Raw genomic sequence first — 21,708 nt, 5'->3', positions numbered from 1 at the left:
TAAATACTGGCTGCTTTATGTTTACACTGCAATTTAGATTTCAGTTTGAACACACCCCACCGACATCTAACTCTCTGCACATGTTACATCTGTCCCCCTTGCAGTGCACATGGTTTTGCCCAATTGCTTACTTTTTTGGTGTGCTAACCACTCTGAATAGCCCCTATTATCCGATGTATAGACCCCAATCCTGTCAACGTGCTATCACCGAACACTGCCTAGCTAAGAGCGCACCACTACACCCCTTCAATCTACTTCAAGAACTTAAATACATGTAGTAGATGTAACCCATCAGCCCCAAACACATACAAGGGTCATTTCTTTACCTGTTTGTACTGAAAATAAACACCCGCATTGTGTTTTCTTGACATTACAGCCCACCCCTCCAGACGATTCAATCCATATAAAAGGATTAAATAACAAAGTTTGTATAGTTGGCAATTAAGGTAACACTTGTCCACGAGGACTGAGAAACGGGAGAGGAGACAGCTGTTAGTACGTAAGGTACACACACACTAGACTCACTATTACCCTCCTGAGCGATATGGTTTACAATATCGCCCAGTGTGTATGCTACGAGCAAAGCCTGATGCGCACTCCCGTGGTCGTTAACGCCCCCGCTGTCGGCTGTACTTGCAGCTCAATCTGTCAATATTGTCAGAAGCTGCAAGTTCGGGTCGGCCGCGGCATGACATCACTGAGCGATATCGCACAGTGTGTTAGTACTAAGTCGGCGGCCCGGGAGGGAAAACGCTACGCTTTTGCTGTGTCTGCAATACAACTAAGAAAACTACAGTACAACTAGGCCTTGAAGCCTCTCAGTGGCGCCAGGCGTCTTCCACCGTGTGGCGTTTGGACAACCAGTGAGGACACATCTGAGTGCAGGGGCGGCATTATTTCTGAAGTATATGAAAACCTTATGCTTATAAAGTATGTAACAAGTTTGTGTGTAATGGATTTGTAACTCACAGGGTTACATGCCACGCAATATAGCACAGGCATTGAGGCACTGCATTACGGCACTGCATTGAGGCACTGCATTACGGCACTGCATTGAGGCACTGCATTACGGCACTGCATTACGGCACAGTGAAGAGAACGATTCCTGTTACCAGAACATCACAAATGGTTTATTAGACTGTGAACGCACAGTTCAGGACATTGTGTTATCTTACAAACCATCATGCACATACAGCGCTTACATGTCAGGCTGCTACAGTGTTAACACCAACGATAAACCCAGAGAAGAATTTGGGAGAGATATATACCCAGACACAGATCTATTTTTACCTTTATGATGTGCTTCAATTCTTGGGGTGGAAAGGCGGACACCAGGCTGGTGGTAATTGCTCCGTTCTATATAATCATTATATTGGTTTTAGGAAATCATAGTTCATGCTGGACGCGGAGTCACTGCACCTTACTGTACTAGCGTATTCCAAATGCAGAAATATTAAAACCTCATTTTCACGGCTTTGTTTGCACACGAACAATCACATGGAACTAACGAGGCTTTATAAACACACCGGATGGAGCATAAAAAATACAAACAATGTATTACAAAGATAACAGAAGTCGCTGCTCACATAAATGTACAAAGATGACAATGGGACGTCACTGGGACTTATGTCACCTACAGTAGGGCGTGCGTAATCCCTTCTCATATATAAGTTATGACATCACTACTCACTGATCATACACACACACTAGGCCTTAATCAGAGATGTATGCAACCGCTGCGTTTGCATACAGCGGCCGCACTCATCGGGTCTGCGCACTGGCCGTCGTGGGCATCCGCTCCGAGAAAAAATGGCGCCGAACTGCCTGCCGGGCAGGGGTCGTCCTCTCATTGATGTGTTCGCAATTAAGTTGCGGACACATCGGGAGGCGGCGCAACACACATGCGGAAGCAAGATCTGCATCCATCTCTGAATAACACCCATTTTCTACTGTAAGGCGTGTGTAATTCCTTTTCAAATAGAAATTACATCACTACTCACTGATCGTATACATGCATTACTGTAAGGCGTGTATAATTCCTGCTCACATTGAAATGACATCACTGATGACATCACTACTCACTGATCGCATACATGCATTATTGTAAGGCGTGTATAATTCCTGCTCATATAGAAATTACATCACTGATGGCATCACAGCACACTTAACATATCCCCGCATTATCTACTGTAGATAACGCTCACACATTATACAGCCTTGCAGGAATATTCCACCTTAGGACACGAACGTCCTGTACAGTCTATTAGATACAATGCATCACAATTGTGGCTGCCTTCTGTGCTTAACAGACTTTTCTTTACCAGAGTGTTGCATAATTCTTTTGCCCTTAGAAACAGCAAAGAAAAGTTTTCAGGATACAATTGTATCCATTGCATTCTCACACTTAAATACAAAGAAAAGAAGGCTGCATGATGATATAAATATATGGCTGAAAAGCACAGAAAGAACCCGAAAGCTATAATTTAGTAAAAGCTGCAAGAAGGTCTGTTGATGGAAATAAAGTCACGTGAAAGTTGCTTCCCCCTTAAATTGCTATATTAAAATTCTTAGCAAGAGATGAGTAGCCCCCATAGGTTGAGGTAGGTTATTTTATTAAAACCTGGGGGCTGCGTAAACGCATTCTGCTAAACGATGACTCTTCTCCATCAACAACAGCTGTTACAAAAAACAAAAACCTCATAGCATTATATCACTATGTCGCATTTCCAGGTAACCAACAGAACAGACACTTACTTATTTAGTTTATAAAAAATTAAAAAAGTGACCGCCCAGATTTCAGGAAATAAGACTAGAATCACTGACGCTTCTACCTGTTCTAACATATGCAACATTGGAGCCTATCCGCGGCATCACAGTGAGAGATGAATGAGGAGAATGTGCTGATCACGCCACACAATGATGGTAAATGTCTCAGGTTTGCTAAAGTTCTATCGGTGTCTGCACAAGACGCATCGCTCCAGGGAAGATTAAACTATTCCCTTTTCTTCAGTGGGGAGAGACGCTGGGTCCAGTCCGAGCTGTTTCATCTGCACGGCAATGTCAAAGAGGTAATCATAGCACTCGCACCTGTGGAGGTATGAGACAGTCATTATAACGAGGAGACAGTCACTATGAACGCAGAGACAGTCACTATGAACGCAGAGACAGTCACTATGAACGCAGAGACAGTCACTATGAACGCAGAGACAGTCACTATGAACGCAGAGACAGTCACTATGAACGCAGAGACAGTCATTAGGGTCAATGTATCAAAAATGCGATAATTTTCATATTTTTTTCGTGGGAGGCACATATAGAAACCGTTGTAATTTCTACACCGTTCACCTGATTTGGATGTAAATAACCTCAAATTAAAGCGGAAAGTCTGCAGTTAAAGCACATCTTGTTTGTTTCATTTCAAATCCATTGTGGTGGTGTATAGCGCCCAAAATCTGAGAATTGTGTCGCTGTCCCAATATTTATGGACCTGACTGTATATATAATTTAGATAAAGGGAGATATTTTTAGCATATTCTTTTTATAAAAAAAAGTAAATTTAGAGGTGGAACTATAAGAACAATCATGGCCTATTGCTAAACTCATCAGTAAAAGCTTGGGAAAAAAAAGATATGAAAAGTTTCAGACAATTTTCATGATAATACAAAGATACATATCAATAGAGAAAAACTTTGGAAAAAAAAAAAAAATTTGCAAAAAGTAAATTTTTACGAAACCCCCCCCCCCCCCCCCCTGATATATAATATTGAAAAACTTACATACTTAAAAAATGCGAAAAGTATAAAAAAATAATCTAAATGTATCTAATTTTTTTAATGCAAAAAACTGTTGATACATAGACCCCATTATAGGAAGGAGGCAGACATTATAACGAGGAGGCAGTCAGAGACAGAAGAATGTTGAGACAGGACAGGAGACAAGAGAGTAAACCATAACGAGGAGACGAGTCATTCTAACAAGCGGATATGAGAGTCATTCTAACAAGCGGACACGAGAGAGTCATTCTAAGAAGTGGATATGAGAGTCATTCTAACAAGCGGACACTAGAGAGTCATTCTAACAAGCGGATATGAGAGTCATTCTAACAAGCGGACACGAGAGAGTCATTCTAAGAAGTGGATATGAGAGTCATTCTAACAAGCGGACACATGAGAGTCATTCTAACAAGCGGACACTAGAGAGTCATTCTAACAAGCGGATATGAGAGTCATTCTAACAAGCGGACACGAGAGAGTCATTCTAACAAGCGGATATGAGAGTCATTCTAACAAGCGGATATGAGAGTCATTCTAACAAGCGGATATGAGAGTCATTCTAACAAGCGGACACGAGAGAGTCATTCTAACAAGCGGATATGAGCGTCATTCTAACAAGCGGACACTAGAGAGTCATTCTAACAAGCGGATATGAGAGTCATTCTAACAAGCGGACACAAGAGAGTCATTCTAACAAGCGGACACGAGAGAGTCATTCTAACAAGCGGACACGAGAGAGTCATTCTAACAAGCGGACACGAGAGTGTCATTCTAACAAGCGGATATGAGAGAGTCATTCTAACAAGCTTACATGAGAGAGTCATTCTAACAAGCGGACACGAGAGAGTCATTCTAACAAGCGGACACGAGAGAGTCATTCTAACAAGCGGACACGAGAGAGTCATTCTAACAAGCGGACACGAGAGAGTCATTCTAACAAGCGGACACGAGAGAGTCATTCTAACAAGCGGACACGAGAGAGTCATTCTAACAAGCGGATACGAGAGAGTCATTATAACAAGCGGATATGAGAGAGTCATTATAACAAGTGGATATGAGAGAGTCATTATAACAAGTGGATATGAGAGAGTCATTCTAACAAGCGGACATGAGAGAGTCATTCTAACAAGCGGATATGAGAGTCATTCTAACAAGCGGATATGAGAGCCATTCTAACAAGCGGATATGAGAGTCATTATAACAAGCAGAAACGAGAGTCATTATAACAAGCAGAAACGAGAGTCATTATAACAAGCAGAAACGAGAGAGAGTCATAACAAGGCGATAGGAGAGAGTCATAGGGGTATTTTTATCACAATCTTTGCACTGTGATAATTGAATACACCGCGGGGATGTACCACATATCGCATGCAGGAACAGAGCCTGCTAGAAAGCGCCGCCCCTGCGAATCCTCTCCCAGAACTTCTCAGGGTATTTTTCGCTAGAAACACCACGAGAGTGTAACCCTATATCAGTCTAATTACTAATAAGTGTGGGGGAAACCAATGCAAAAATGGGGTGAGCATATCGAACCCTGGGACCCCCAGCACTTTGAGACAGCAATGCTAACCACTGTGCTAACCATGTACACTCTAAAGGTAAAAGACCGCCTTAAATTCCAGGTCCTGTATGTAGTGCTGCGCTAGAGAGGTCAGTCTGATGAGTTGCTGCATTTCCCCAATAGTCAGCACTTAGGGCATAATTCAGCTGCCAGTGTCGCAGCTGCCCGGATTTGCGAGTCCCAGCACATCGCTCACAGGCCAGATGATTAACCGCTTTCTCAGTGGCCCTACGGTCGTGCCGCACGGCCACAGGAAGAGAGACGCCCCAGCCAGGGTCAACAGCCGTCACAAACATTGAAATAACTTCACCCGTCTCCACTTTTTTAGTTTTCATGTAAACATTTTACAACCAAAACCGGTAAAGGAACATACATTGTCTTTGCTTTCTCCCACGTGTCTCCCCAGACGTAGACTCCATGGCGGCGGACCAGCACCGCGCAGGAGTCCGGGTACTCAGTCATTGCCCTCGCCATAGAATCTTTCAGGTCTTTCTCTTCTGGGGTGTTTTCTACAATAGGGACCACCAACATGTCATCGTATCTGCCAAATGAGTGAAACACACACGTTACCGTCACATAGGGTCTGGTCATCTATTCAGAAGACATGAGCAGGAAGAATCAGTGTCGGGGGGGGGGGGGGGGGAAGGGTACCTGTAATATCCCCCAGTACTGCACTTCTTAATTCCTTTGATCATTTCTTGGTGTGTGATCCGGAATTCCTTCCCTGGGAAGAGCAGAGTGACCAGAACGGCGGATTTGGAGTGAGTGTGGATGACAGAACCCGCTCCTGGAAATACAAACAAACAGAATGGTCTCCGTCAGCCATCATAACACAACGTCCCCCGTCTAATCCATGAAATAAGGATTTGTATAACAGATTGTGGCACAAAATACAACAGCCTGCGTGTTGCGCTGCAGCGGGAACGTTTCAGCGATGTGGCTACTAGATTTAAAAGAGGCAATTGTCTTAGAACAAACTGTCACCTTCAGTCCAGTGGCTACGTCGCCAAAATCTCGCCGCTTGGGCCGGTGTGTGGCAACAGGAAGGAGCGGGTGGCACTTGATACGCCGGCTGTCGGGATTCCGGCGCTCAGCATACCGGCACTGGAATTCCGACAGCCGGCATACCGACAACTATTTTCCCTCTTGGGGGGGTCCAAGACATCCCTGGAGGGAGAATAAATAGTGTGGTGCGCCACCGTGCAAGAGGCTCTTTTGCGTTCGCCCCGCTGCCGGTATACCGGTGGTTGGGATCCCAAGCACCGGGATACCATAGTAGACCTGGAAGGAGCGTGTGTATTATTCTGTAATAGACTCTTTCCGAATGGCAAGAGCGCCTACTCAGTCTGCCTTCTGCTAATCTGCATAAAGTACGTTTCGCACTAGATAAAGACGACTTGCAAAGGGGACTGGTGAAGTAATATTTATTACTTGTACATAAATTCAGCGAAACAATCAAATGGAGCAATACCATATTATATAAGTAATACAATACACCAGAATTCCAGCTTATATCACACACTGAGCGCTAGAAAGTGAATAATACGTCCCTTTGTTACGGGTACTCTTTGGATGGATCTTCTTATAGTAATACGTCTCCGGTGAGTCAGTTCCAATGTAGAAAATAAAAACAGAAGGACAAATGTGTAGTAGGTTCTATATGTCAGATAGAGAGATAGATAGAGATAGAGAGATAGATAGAGATAGAGAGATAGAGAGATAGATAGAGATAGATAGATAGATAGAGATAGAGAGATAGATAGAGATAGAGAGATAGATAGATAGAGAGATAGAGAGATAGATAGATAGAGAGATAGATAGATAGAGATAGATAGAGATAGAGAGATAGATAGAGATAGATAGATAGAGATAGAGAGATAGAGAGATAGATAGAGATAGAGAGATAGATAGAGAGATAGATAGAGAGATAGATAGAGAGATAGATAGAGAGATAGATAGAGAGATAGATAGAGATAGAGAGATAGATAGAGATAGAGAGATAGATAGAGAGATAGATAGAGAGATAGATAGAGAGATAGAGAGATAGATAGAGAGATAGATAGAGATAGAGAGATAGATAGAGATAGAGAGATAGATAGAGAGATAGAGAGATAGAGAGAGATAGAGAGAGATATATATATATATATATATATATATATATATATATATATATATATATATATATATATTAGCCAAATTAATACTGCAGCGTACCCCCACTCACACAGATGGAAGCAAATGAATACACATCGAGGTATCTTTGTTCCAATCTCAAATCTTTATAGGGAAGGAATATGGGCCCTCATTCCGAGTTAATCGCTAGCTGCTTTCGTTCGCAGCGATTAGGTAAAAAAGCGGCACTTCTGCGCATGCGTATGGTGCGCAGTGCACACGCGCGACATACTTTCACAAAAGACTGTCGTTTCACACAAGGTCTAGCGACGCTTTTCAGTCGCACTGCTGGCCGCAGAGTGATTGACAGGAAGTGGGTGTTTCTGGGTGTCAACTGACCGTTTTCAGGGAGTGTGTGTAAAAACGCAGGTGTGTCGGATAAAAACGCAGGAGTGGCTGGGGAAACGTAGGCGTGGCTGGCCGAACGCAGGGCGTGTTTGTGACGTCAAACCAGGAACTAAATAGTCTGCAGTGATCGCTAGCTAGGAATAAGTCTGGAGCTACTCAGAAACTGCACAATTTTTTTTGTAGCAATGCTGCTATCCTTTCGGTCGCACTTCTGCTTAGCTAAGATACACTCCCAGAGGGCGGCGGCCTAGCGTTTGCACTGCTGCTAAAAGCAGCTAGCGAGCGAACAACTCAGAATGAGGGCCATAATTTTTAGGAAGGAACAAGTGATCTCGTTTAGGTAAACAGGCGTACCCCACACTCACAGCCAACACTATCCTGGCTAGTGTGAGTAGCTGTTCACCACCATTTGGATTTTACTCTTTTCCAACTCTCTGTGAAATTTTTGTCTTTTTACTATTTATTTTTTTGGACTATATTATTTATATGTGAGGATCTTGTTGTGATCCAACAAAAGTTGTTACTTTTTCAAAACGGTTTATTTTTTGGACCTGAGTGATTATAGGATTGGCTTCTGAAGGAGGAAAACACCATACTGCCTAAAAAGATATCTTTATATGAACATCGCTACACTTTGCACTGTGAGTTGGGGTACGCCGTGTATAATATCTGTATACACTCCAAAGAAACCTTGATGAGTTTACTAGAGATGTGCACTTGAAATTTTTCGGGTTTTGTGTTTTGGTTTTGGGTTCGGTTCCGCGGCCGTGTTTTGGGTTCGACCGCGTTTTGGCAAAACCTCACCGAATTTTTTTTGTCGGATTCGGGTGTGTTTTGGATTCGGGTGTTTTTTTCAAAAAACCCTAAAAAACAGCTTAAATCATAGAATTTGGGGGTCATTTTGATCCCAAAGTATTATTAACCTCAAAAACCATAATTTCCACTCATTTTCAGTCTATTCTGAACACCTCACAATATTATTTTTAGTCCTAAAATTTGCACCGAGGTCGCTGGATGACTAAGCTAAGCGACCCTAGTGGCCGACACAAACACCTGGCCCATCTAGGAGTGGCACTGCAGTGTCACGCAGGATGGCCCTTCCAAAAAACACTCCCCAAACAGCACATGACGCAAAGAAAAAAAGAGGCGCAATGAGGTAGCTGTGTGAGTAAGCTAAGCGACCCTAGTGGCCGACACAAACACCTGGCCCATCTAGGAGTGGCACTGCAGTGTCACGCAGGATGGCCCTTCCAAAAAACACTCCCCAAACAGCACATGATGCAAAGAAAAATGAAAGAAAAAAAGGAGGTGCAAGATGGAATTGTCCTTGGGCCCTCCCACCCACCCTTATGTTGTATAAATAGGACATGCACACTTTAACCAACCCATCATTTCAGTGACAGGGTCTGCCACACGACTGTGACTGAAATGACGGGTTGGTTTGGACCCCCACCGAAAAAGAAGCAATTAATCTCTCCTTGCACAAACTGGCTCTACAGAGGCAAGATGTCCACCTCATCATCATCCTCCTCCGATATATCACCGTGTACATCCCGCTCCTCACAGATTATCAATTCGTCCCCACTGGAATCCACCATCTCAGCTCCCTGTGTACTTTGTGGAGGCAATTGCTGCTGGTCAATGTCTCCACGGAGGAATTGATTATAATTCATTTTAATGAACATCATCTTCTCCACATTTTCTGGAAGTAACCTCGTACGCCGATTGCTGACAAGGTGAGCGGCGGCACTAAACACTCTTTCGGAGTACACACTTGTGGGAGGGCAACTTAGGTAGAATAAAGCCAGTTTGTGCAAGGGCCTCCAAATTGCCTCTTTTTCCTGCCAGTATAAGTACGGACTGTCTGACGTGCCTACTTGGATGCGGTCACTCATATAATCCTCCACCATTCTTTCAATGGGGAGAGAATCATATGCAGTGCCAGTAGACGACATGGCCGTAATCGTTGGCAGGTCCTTCAGTCCGGACCAGATGTCAGCATCAGCAGTCGCTCCAGACTGCCCTGCATCACCGCCAGCGGGTGGGCTCGGAATTCTGAGCCTTTTCCTCGCACCCCCAGTTGCGGGAGAATGTGAAGGAGGAGATGTTGACAGGTCGCGTTCCGCTTGACTTGACAATTTTGTCACCAGCAGTTCTTTGAACCCCAGCAGACTTGTGTCTGCCGGAAAGAGAGATCCAAGGTAGGTTTTAAATCTAGGATCGAGCACGGTGGCTAAAATGTAGTGCTCTGATTTCAACAGATTGACCACCCGTGAATCCTTGTTAAGCGAATTAAGGGCTCCATCCACAAGTCCCACATGCCTAGCGGAATCGCTCTGTGTTAGCTCCTCCTTCAATGTCTCCAGCTTCTTCTGCAAAAGCCTGATGAGGGGAATGACCTGACTCAGGCTCGCAGTGTCTGAACTGACTTCACGTGTGGCAAGTTCAAAGGGCAGCAGAACCTTGCACAACGTTGAAATCATTCTCCACTGCGCTTGAGACAGGTGCATTCCACCTCCTATATCGTGCTCAATTGTATAGGCTTGAATGGCCTTTTGCTGCTCCTCCAACCTCTGAAGCATATATAGGGTTGAATTCCACCTCGTTACCACTTCTTGCTTCAGATGATGGCAGGGCAGGTTCAGGCGTTTTTGGTGGTGCTCCAGTCTTCTGTACGTGGTGCCTGTACGCCGAAAGTGTCCCGCAATTCTTCTGGCCACCGACAGCATCTCTTGCACGCCCCTCTCGTTTTTTAAATAATTCTGCACCACCAAATTCAAGGTATGTGCAAAACATGGGACGTGCTGGAATTTGCCCATATTTAATGCACACACAATATTGCTGGCGTTGTCCGATGCCACAAATCCACAGGAGAGTCCAATTGGGGTAAGCCATTCCGCGATGATCTTCCTCAGTTGCCGTAAGAGGTTTTCAGCTGTGTGCGTATTCTGGAAACCGGTGATACAAAGCGTAGCCTGCCTAGGAAAGAGTTGGCGTTTGCGAGATGCTGCTACTGGTGCCGCCGCTGCTGTTCTTGCGGCGGGAGTCCATACATCTACCCAGTGGGCTGTCACAGTCATATAGTCCTGACCCTGCCCTGCTCCACTTGTCCACATGTCCGTGGTTAAGTGGACATTGGGTACAGCTGCATTTTTTAGGACACTGGTGACTCTTTTTCTGAGGTCTGTGTACATTTTCGGTATCGCCTGCCTAGAGAAATGGAACCTAGATGGTATTTGGTACCGGGGACACAGTACCTCCAACAAGTCTCTAGTTGGCTCTGCAGTAATGATGGATACCGGAACCACATTTCTCACCACCCAGGATGCCAAGGCCTCAGTTATCCACTTTGCAGCAGGATGACTGCTGTGATATTTCATCTTCCTCGCAAAGGACTGTTGGACAGTCAATTGCTTGGTGGAAGTAGTAAAAGTGGTCTTACGACTTCCCCTCTGGGATGACCATCGACTCCCAGCAGCAACAACAGCAGCGCCAGCAGCAGTAGGCGTTACACGCAAGGATGCATCGGAGGAATCCCAGGCAGGAGAGGACTCGTCAGAATTGCCAGTGACATGGCCTGCAGGACTATTGGCATTCCTGGGGAAGGAGGAAATTGACACTGAGGGAGTTGGTGGGGTGGTTTGCGTGAGCTTGGTTACAAGAGGAAGGGATTTACTGGTCAGTGGACTGCTTCCGCTGTCGCCCAAAGTTTTTGAACTTGTCACTGACTTATTATGAATGCGCTGCAGGTGACGTATAAGGGAGGATGTTCCGAGGTGGTTAACGTCCTTACCCCTACTTATTACAGCTTGACAAAGGCAACACACGGCTTGACAAATGTTGTCCGCATTTCTGTTGAAATACTTCCACACCGAAGAGCTGATTTTTTCACCAGGCATGTCAATGGCCATATTCCTCCCACGGACAACAGGTGTCTCCCCGGGTGCCTGACTTAAACAAAGCACCTCACCATCAGAATCCTCCTTGTCAATTTCCTCCCCAGCGCCAGCAACACCCATATCCTCCTCATCCTGGTGTACTTCAACACTGACATCTTCAATCTGACTATCAGGAACTGGACTGCGGGTGCTCCTTCCAGCACTTGCAGGGGGCGTGCAAATGGTGGAAGGCGCATGCTCTTCACGTCCAGTGTTGGGAAGGTCAGGCATCGCAACCGACACAATTGGACTCTCCTTGTGGATTTGGGATTTCGAAGAACGCACAGTTCTTTGCTGTGCTTTTGCCAGCTTGAGTCTTTTCATTTTTCTAGCGAGAGGCTGAGTGCTTCCATCCTCATGTGAAGCTGAACCACTAGCCATGAACATAGGCCATGAACATAGGCCAGGGCCTCAGCCGTTCCTTGCCACTCCGTGTGGTAAATGGCATATTGGCAAGTTTATGCTTCTCCTCCGACAATTTTATTTTAGATTTTTGAGTCCTTTTTTTACGGATATTTGGTGTTTTGGATTTTACATGCTCTGTACTATGACATTGGGCATCGGCCTTGGCAGACGACGTTGATGGCATTTCATCGTCTCGGCCATGACTAGTGGCAGCAGCTTCAGCACGAGGTGGAAGTCGATCTTGATCTTTCCCTATTTTTGGAACCTCAACATTTTTGTTCTCCATATTTTAATAGGCACAACTAAAAGGCACCTCAGGTAAACAATGGAGATGGATGGATACTAGTATACTTATGGATGACGAGCGACTGCCGACACAGAGGTAGCTACAGCCGTGGACTACCGTACTGTGTCTGCTGCTAATATAGACTGGATGATAATGAGATAAAATTAAAATATATATATATATATATATATATATATATATATATATATATATATCACACTAGTACTGCAGCCGGACAGGTATATATTATGTAATGACGGACCTGCTGGACACTGTCTGCAGAATGCGTTTATAAAAACACCACACGACGAGTGTTTAACTTTTTCAGGCAGACAATCACAATATACTGGTGGTCAGCAGACAATCACAATACTGGTGGTCAGTGGTCACTGGTCAGTCACACTGGCAGTGGCACTCTGGCAGCAAAAGTGTGCACTGTACTTAAAATATGTACTCCTGCTATAACTGCTCCCCAGTCTCCCCCACAATTAAGCTGTGTGAGCAGTGAGCACTCAGCACAGTCAGATAATGATATACAGTATTACATATGATGCAGCACACTGGGCTGAGCACAGATATGGTATGTGACTGTGTCACACTGTGTATCGTTTTTTTTCAGGCAGAGAACGGATTAATTAAACTGGTGGTGGTCACTGGTCACACTATCAGCAGCAAGTAGTACTCCTCCTAATAATATGCTCCCCAAAATTAGTGTCTCTCTCTAGTACTCTAGTCTAAACGGAGAGGACGCCAGCCACGTCCTCTCCCTATCAATCTCAATGCACGTGTGAAAATGGCGGCGACGCGCGGCTCCTTATATAGAATCCGAGTCTCGCGATAGAATCCGAGCCTTGCGAGAATCCGACAGCGGGATGATGACGTTCGGGCGCGCTCGGGTTAACCGAGCAAGGCGGGAAGATCCGAGTCGCTCGGCCCCGTGTAAAAAAACCTGAAGTTCGGGCGGGTTCGGATTCCGAGGAACCGAACCCGCTCATTACTAGAGTTTACCACTAATTTTGTTGGCTGAGAGTGTTCGGGTACGCCCATTTACCTAAACGAGATCACTTGTTTCTTCCTAAAAAATATATTCCTTCCCTATACAGATTTGTGACTGAGATTGGAACAAAGATACCTTGATGTGTATTCATTTGCTTTCATCTGTGTGAGTGGGGGTACGCTGCAGTATTAATTTGGTGGCATCGTCATGTTATAAATATATATATCTATATATCTATATCTATATCTATATCTATATCTCTATATATATATATATATATATATATATATATATATATATATATATATATATATATATATATATATCTATATCTATATCTATATCTATATCTATATCTATGACATATAGAACCTACTACACATTTGTCCTTCTCTTTTTATTTTCTATATTGGAACGGACTCACCGGAGACGTATTACTATAAGAAGATCCATCCAAAGAGTACCCGTAACAAAGGGACGTATTATTCACTTTCTAGCGCTCAGTGTGTGGTATAAGCTGGAATTCTTGTGTATTTTATTTCTGTTTGTAAATGTGGTGACATTTATTTTTTTAGCTTATTGCACCAGAGTTGCTTTTGCGCCATCTAAGGAACTCTCCACACCATTTCCTTTTTGCTATATAAGTAATACCACTTTTACACCGAATTACCGGGTAGCACCGGGATCTTGTAGCTGGATCCAACTCGGATGCGACACGGCTGAGGCCCTGATCAGACCGACGCCAGGACCAGGGTTATTACCGGTCATCTCCTATGCTGTAAACGGGTCCCTGGTCGCTTACCTCTGTACACTGCGCTGTGAGCCGGGTCCTTCCCAGGACCAACCCTGCAAGCTAGCCGGGTTGGATTCCTGGGTCACTGGATCTGGATAAACCCTTTCACGCTGAGGGGGTCATTCCGAGTTGATCGTAGCTGTGCTAAATTTAGCACAGCTTCGATCATGAACTCAGACATGCGGGGGTACGCCCAGCACGGTGCTATCCCGCCCCGCTTGTCAGTGCCACGCCCCCACAGCAGAAGTGCAAAGGCATCACACAGCGGCGATGCCTTTGCACTTCAAGAGTAGCTCCCGGCCAGCGCAGCTTTAGCAAGCTGGCCGGGAGATACTCATCGCTCCCCGGCCCGTATTGGCTGCGTGTGACGTCACGCAGCCGCTGCGGGCCACTCACCTCACGGTCCGGCCACGCCTGCGTTGGCCGGACCACGCCCACGAAACGGCGGCCAAACGCCGCCGTTTCACCCCCTGCCGCCCATCGACCGCCTCTGCCTGTCAATCAGGCAGAGGCGATCGTAGCGCAGCGACGGGCGGCCATGCGCCGGCGCAGTTCTGACCTGATCGCTACGCTGCGAAAAATGGCAGCGTGCTATCGGGTCAGAATGACCCCCTGAGTCTCAACCCGGATTAACCCAGTTCAAAAGCTTGGTGTAAAAGGGGTATAAGTAATAATCCAACTGAGCAATAATAGTTACGAATACATAAATTCAGTAAAAACAAAACAAAAAAACAATTGGAGCAATAACATACTAAATCTACTATATAGTGTAATGACTACGATTTGCTGTGTTCTGTATTTTACACCAATACACGAGACGCCAACTGAACACTGATCATACAGGAAATTGTGCCGTTTCCGCACCTCTCATTGTGTAGGCATTCATAAATAATGGGGTGCACTGGCTCTTTTTCAGGTTCTTATAAGGTGCGGGGCAGCTGATGTCTCTCTCATCGATATCGCAGATGAACAGATCGTCCGGCTGCAGAAAAACAAACGAGATTTACAACTGTATCTTTGCGGCTTTCGTTCATGTGCTTGTAGTGACGCAGGATAAGAGACAAAGAAAGAAAAGAATTTACAGTCTGTAAACTATTACAGGTTGAGTATCCCTTATCCAAAATGCTTGGGACCAGAGGTATTTTGGATATCGGATTTTTCCGTATTTTGGAATAATTGCATACCATAATGAGATATCATGGCGATGGGACCTAAATCTAAGCACAGAATGCATTTATGTTTCATATACACCTTATACACACAGCCTGAAGGTCATTTTAGCCAATATTTTTAATAACTTTGTGCATTAAACAAAGTGTGTGTACATTCACACAATTCATTTATGTTTCATATACACCTTATACACACAGCCTGAAGGTCATTTAATACAATATTTTTAATAACTTTGTGTATTAAACATAGTTTGTGTACATTGAGCCATCAAAAACCAAAAGGTTTCACTATCTCACTCAAAAAAGTCCGTATTTCGGAATATTTGGATATGGGATACTCAACCTGTATTAACCCCTTGATGCCCGGAAGATACTGCTAAGTGATTCCCCCAAGACAGTCGTGTAGCGTGACGGCGCCCGGGAATCAACATAAACTTTTATGAGTTAAGCCCGCCCCTGGACTCCTATTGGCCGGGGGGCGTGCTTAACAGTGTAATGGCTTATGCAGAATCCCGGGCGCCGCTAGGTGCACATATAGGAATAAAATAAATAAAAATCCCATGCGATGTGTGTATTTTTTTTAGCGAAAAACGGTTTTAGTTTTTTTTTTTGCATCAGCAATGACGCTGGAGATGCCCGCGGGTTTTTCCCCGAGGGCGATCGCCCTCCTCCACTACCTAATTTTAAAAACACGCCATGGGAGGTATGTTTTTTTTTTTTTTTTTAAACGCCACTGAAGGGGTTAAATGTGCTTATAAAGCGCAACTCGTTAATAATCTGACTATAGCTAGAGGCACAAACTGATATATCCTGTATATGACAAATCAATCCACGTACTACAATGATACGCTGTCCCCGGCTTCTTACACGTCAGCTGTGAATAAGCAAGTAACTGTGCACCTTGGAAAAGCCATGTAGCATACAAGTGGTGCAGCTATAAGATGTGCAGGATGATTTAGCTTTCAGAGGGGTCGTGTCCAAACTGTAATCTATATTGCAGTGTAACAATAAAGCGGTATTTGTGGGCTACATGCACAACCAGTCAGTATTTCTAATGCACGCAAAAACATTACAGGAAAATTCAATTATCCGCAGTAATTTACCGTGGCTAATTCATCCCCCGGAGGCTACCTAATTCGCCCCGAAATCCGCCAGTATTGGGGATTTTTTTTTTCCACCTGGCCGGAGGCAGGTGTAACAAATTAGACGATAAGCGAGTTTTTTATTTTCGCGACAGTGATTGCAAAAAAAATTGCATATCCTGTGTGTTCTCACCACAATTTATTTTTTTTTCATGCGGAAAAAAAACGGACTTCAATTGAATTGTCCGGAAAAAAAAACATCTGCCAAAAAAATTGCGACAAAGCCCCTTTTTTGTGTGCAAATAATTTACAGGCTCAATTGAATTCCCCCATAATTGCATTTGCGCTCCTTACAGTACAGCATGGTTTGTGCCGGATACAAACGTAGTTGTTTTTTTGCTTTGATCCCAACTCCGAATCAGCCCCTTAAACTGTGATTGACTGTCCCTGGATTGTTTGTAACGGGGACATATTTTTTTTTAAAAAGGACACTGCGTTACAGTCAATCACTGTCAAGGATTTTTCCCTTTCTGCTTATTCCCGTGCACAGACTGAGAGGACGTCAGATAATAATCTAAAGTATGTGAATAATCCGAGCAGAAAGCGTCTATGTAAAGATCTATCGCTGGGAGCTGCACGATCAGAACTTGTCACAGAGTATTACCCTTTCACAGTCACAAAAGTCACAAACTACCTTGCATCACGCCAGATATATTTATATCCGTCCTCTAATGTATGTGCTACAGGCATCATATATCAGATGCAAACACGAAAGGAGATGGAATCTTCCAAATGACATGATAATACCTATGTGGCTTCTATGGATTCTGCAAGTACGGAACTGTATGGAAATGTAATATGGAACCAAATACAAAAAAATACTCTGCCCTTCTTTTACAATGTCATGTATAAAGAAACAGATCAAATACAATGTGTGATTGACACTATGACTATGAAAATGGAGACCCCCATTATATCAGCTTTGCAGATTCGCCTGGCTTTGAGCGTTCATGGAAAAAAAATCAGGAAGTCAAACTAATTAAAGTTAGGACTGAGAATGTGGGGGCAGACATTCACAGAAATATGGCAACGAGCAACAGTAAGCAACCTCTGATAAAACGTCAGACACCAACCTGGCTTTACTATATACCGAACTAATTTGTTGCTTTTAAAAAACTAAATAAAAAAAAAAAACTTGAAGCCTAATGTGCAGTTACATATTTCAGTGCCCAACTTTGACATTAAGAGAATATTTTAATCAGTGAACGTAAGAAACTAAAAACAACCGTAAAACAATTGGCCAAAAATCTGAAGACACCCCAAAATAAATCTGTTATTGTGCTTTAATGGGTTTGGTATGGCCGATTGGCTGTTAGCATGTCGGCAAGCAGCAGAATATTGAAGCCGACATGTCGGTATCCTAGTATTGCACAGTACAGCGTCATCAATGTCTCTGGTAAAACAGTAGCATGTCGGCTGTAGGATACCACTGTGCTCCTTCTGCTTGTCGACACTCTAACGGCCAATAAGGTAAGTTACTACAGCCCGGTCAGCGGGAAGGTGGGGAGGGGGGGGGAAGATATCTCAGAAGTCAAAAAGCTCAGCAGAGTTTCCTACCTGAATCCGTTCTTTCTGGACTCCAGATGGGGCTATGTAAATTTCCTCCCTGCGCACACAGAGATAAGGCGTAAGTCGGCAAGAAGTAACGACACAGAGAATGATGACACAGACAGCACAAAAGTCATAAATAATAGCGAGACCTCTGTTATAAGAGTATAATAAAGATTGGGGTCATATATGTTATGTTAGCATTCTAGAAAAGGTATAAGGAACTCACAACGGCTTATTTATTTTGTTTTTTTAAAGAGACTCTCTAAAAGGAATCACTAGTGCTGGCGAGCGACTGGATAATACTACTAAAAAAAGTCACGATCTACACAAACTATTCAGGTTACAGCAACTAATGTAATATATTGCAATATCATATAATTAAAAGTATAATTACTTCTATAACCCGCCGCTGAAACATGGAGACCCCCCCTCCACTCGTTGATCCGAATTCATGTATATACTTTTAATTGGTCTTAATCCAAAACCATGGGCGAGCGATGAGCCGCTATACATTCTCAATCACCGATGTCTGCATTAATCTTACAGGTAGATACAGCTGATGCGAGCTTGTAAACTGAAGGGGTGTGGTTCATCAAATCGACAGTGTCTAGGTCGACAATGTTTAGGTCGACCACTATAGGTCGACAGTCACTAGGTCAACATGGATGGAAGGTCGACAGGGTTTCTAGGTCGACATGTGCTAGGTCGACAGGTCTAAAGGTCGACATGAGGAACTTTTTTTTTTTGTGTCGTTTTCTTCGTAGAGTGACCGGGATCCCAAATTAGTGCACCGCGTCCGCTCGCCATGCTTCGGGCATGGTGCCTTCGCTTGGCACACTTCACCGTTCCAATCGTAGTCCACGTGGATCGTTAAGTATGAAAAAATTCGAAAAAAGAAAAAAAATGTGAAAAACTCATGTCGACCTTTAGACCTGTCGACCTAGCACATGTCGACCTAGAAACCCTGTCGACCTTCCATCCATGTCGACCTAGTGACTGTCGACCTATAGTGGTCGACCTAGACACTGTCGATCTTCAGACCGGATCCCAAACTGAAGGACAGTGGTTCCAAAACTGGGAGCCGGGGGAGCCAATGCCCACAGTTGGTGATCCAGGATCAAATCAGATTACTTTTGGTCTATTTTATAGGCTAAATCAGAGCTGGCGGCTGCCAATTATAACATATATGGACATACAAAAGCGCAACCCTGTCCTCAGCACATAACTGGATGACATGTAAGCAAATTTACTTAATGTTATCAATTTCTCAATAAGAATTTGGCCTAGGGGAGCCATGAAAGAAAAAAACATTTTAAAAAAATCCCATTATACTCTAGGGCGCAGTGATTCAAGAAAGTCTGGGAACCACTGCTGTACGATGTTTGCAAAATCTAAAGTTCTGGTAATCGGCAGAATATCCTATAGTCCCAAACTTCACTTATGTAGTGTTCACTCTAGCACCCTGCACCTGTCACTACCCATACAGTTCCTCTTTACTGCCTGGGGTGTCACTCTCTGCACTGGTGCTTCTAGCACACTCTGGCCTGTATCTCACCACTAAGATACAGACCAGAGTGTGCTAGAAGCACCAGAGCAAAGAGCAACACCCTAGGCAGGAAAGAGGAAATGTACGTGTTGTAACAGGTCCAGGGGTCTAGAAAAAACACTAATAGCTCTTCAACTGAGGCACAAACCCAAAACGATACGGACAAAGTATTTACTGAAAGAATAACAAATACAGCTTCCAACTGCCACCTACATTAGTATTACTATTATCTACGTATATAGCGCCAGCACATCACATTGTGCATTATAATTATCTGGCTGCAACATGAACAGAGCAACAGACTAGTAAGTAAGGACATTCCACAGTACACAATCCCATGCCCCCCGTCCTCTCCAAAGCAACCCCCATGGATGCACCATGGTGGCAGAAACCAACTGTGACAAGGGCTCTCTGGTGAAATGCGTAAAGTGCATGGTCTGATGCACTACTACACTTCACAAGTGCCCCTGAAAGGGGGTATTGTATATCCTGCACTTTAGACGTCCAGTCATCCAAAATACTAAACTGGGACCGAAAGGGGAGGGGGGGATATTGACTCAGGCAGGAAACCTTACAGCAGGCATTCCCAACCACGGTCCTCAAGGCACACCAACAGTGCAGGTTTTAGTGATATCCAGGCTTCAGCACAGGTGACTTAATTAGTAGTTCAGTTATTTTGATTTAACCATCTGTGCTGCAGCCTGGATATCACTAAAACCTGCACGGTTGGTGTGCCTTGAGGACCGTGGTTGGGAATGCCTGCCTTACAGATATAACTCACCCGCATTTAATGCTGACACCGCCGCCGGTCCCTGTCACCCATCCTAAGTTGTAAAACTGTCTGCACAGCTCTGGGATCAGGTTCCTGGGGTGTCCTTTGTCCTAGAAAAGAAAAGCGGCCACAGCAGAGACATCAGAAGACAAGATCCAGCAACGCAATGTAATGCAGGCTCTGCGGCCCTGGCCCACCCCCTACCTTGGCATTGTCAGTCTGATTGCAGTTGTCACCATTGCAGTAATACATGCCTGAGGTTACTGTGCTGCTGAGTGTGCGACACTGAGTGCAGTGACTGTGCGGCTGAGTGTGCGACACTGAGTGCAGTGACTCTGCTGCCCTGAGTGTGTGACTCTAAGTGCTATGAGTGTGTGACTAAGTGCAGTGACTGTGCTGATGAGTGTGTGACACTGAGTGCAATGACTGTGCTGTTCTGAGTCTGAGTGCAATGGGTGTGTGACTCTGGGGTCAGTGACTGTGCTGCTGAGTCTGTAAGTCTGAGTGCAATGGGTGTGTGACTCTGGGGTCAGTGACTGTGCTGCTGAGTCTGTAAGTCTGAGTGCAATGGGTGTGTGACTCTGGGGTCAGTGACTGTGCTGCTGAGTCTGTAAGTCTGAGTGCAATGAATGTGTGACACTGAGTGCAATGACTGTGCTGTTCTGAGTGTGTGACTGAGTGCAATGGGTGTGTGACACTGAGTGCAGTGACTGTGCTGCTGAGTGTGTGACACTGAGTGCAATGACTGTGCTGTTCTGAGTGTGTGACTGAGTGCAGTTGCTGTGCTATAGGGCCGGCCAGTGGTTACAGGGCTGTATATTGTGCAGAATGGCAGCCACACCGCTGCTGCTCTCTCGCAGAGAGAAGGAGGAAGAGCCAGGGACTAATGACAGCAGCAGCACACTGATGACATGAGGTAAAACCAAGACTCACCGACATAGCTTGATAATCTGTCTCCACTTCACCGGCCATTTTCGTATAGTCTGCGTCGTGCACTTCCATGGGAACCTGGTCTCCGAGAAGATGGAGGCAAGCCGGAGAATGATGAACACGACCGGAGACAGCTGTCGTAACACGTTATATTTATCACCCTTTATCCCTAGTGCTCCGTTTTAGCCTAGTTTTATAGCTTTCAGGCAGCTGTAGGACAATAATAACCTGTATAATCCTGTCTGTGGCCGGCTGTCGCCGCGTGTGTGGCCAGTAGTACAGCGCCGGCGGCCTCTCTCTCCTGGGCGTCTTCCTGTCAGGC

The 21,708-nt window shown here is 44.6% G+C and overlaps 1 protein-coding gene across 3 annotated transcripts; it reads right to left on the bottom strand.

The window, feature by feature from the left end:
- Positions 1-1,108: 1,108 nt before the first annotated feature.
- APIP (APAF1 interacting protein) lies at positions 1,109-21,697 on the bottom strand. Of its 3 annotated transcripts, none has more exons than XM_063946300.1 (8): positions 21,615-21,697; positions 21,390-21,520; positions 20,466-20,566; positions 18,145-18,193; positions 15,138-15,255; positions 5,986-6,121; positions 5,708-5,875; positions 1,109-3,087 (listed from the first exon to the last, which is right to left on the bottom strand). In XM_063946300.1, exons 2-8 carry the CDS (start codon positions 21,456-21,458, stop codon positions 2,988-2,990), a joined length of 741 nt encoding a protein of 246 aa, XP_063802370.1. In that variant the 5' UTR covers positions 21,459-21,520; positions 21,615-21,697; the 3' UTR covers positions 1,109-2,987. The 3 variants fall into 3 exon arrangements, with proteins under 3 accessions (XP_063802370.1, XP_063802371.1, XP_063802372.1); XM_063946301.1 differs by having other exon boundaries at positions 21,390-21,464; positions 21,615-21,696; XM_063946302.1 differs by lacking the exons at positions 21,390-21,520; positions 21,615-21,697 and adding an exon at positions 20,661-21,340.
- Between the last annotated feature and the right edge of the window lie 11 nt (positions 21,698-21,708).

Source organism: Pseudophryne corroboree, chromosome 11 (assembly GCF_028390025.1).
Source record: "Pseudophryne corroboree isolate aPseCor3 chromosome 11, aPseCor3.hap2, whole genome shotgun sequence".
Classification (NCBI taxonomy): Eukaryota; Metazoa; Chordata; class Amphibia; order Anura; family Myobatrachidae; genus Pseudophryne; species Pseudophryne corroboree.
This window is presented reverse-complemented; position numbering and strand designations above follow the sequence as displayed.

Excerpts from the sequence above, each read along its gene's own strand:
- APIP (XM_063946300.1), bottom strand. The coding sequence starts at position 21,458 with ATGGAAGTGCACGACGCAGACTATACGAAAATGGCCGGTGAAGTGGAG. Across the intron at positions 15,256-18,144 it reads TCCAGAAAGAACGGATTCAG|CCGGACGATCTGTTCATCTG; the intron begins GTAGGAAACTCT and ends GTTTTTCTGCAG. Across the intron at positions 5,876-5,985 it reads AGTACTGGGGGATATTACAG|ATACGATGACATGTTGGTGG; the intron begins GTACCCTTCCCC and ends CTCATTTGGCAG.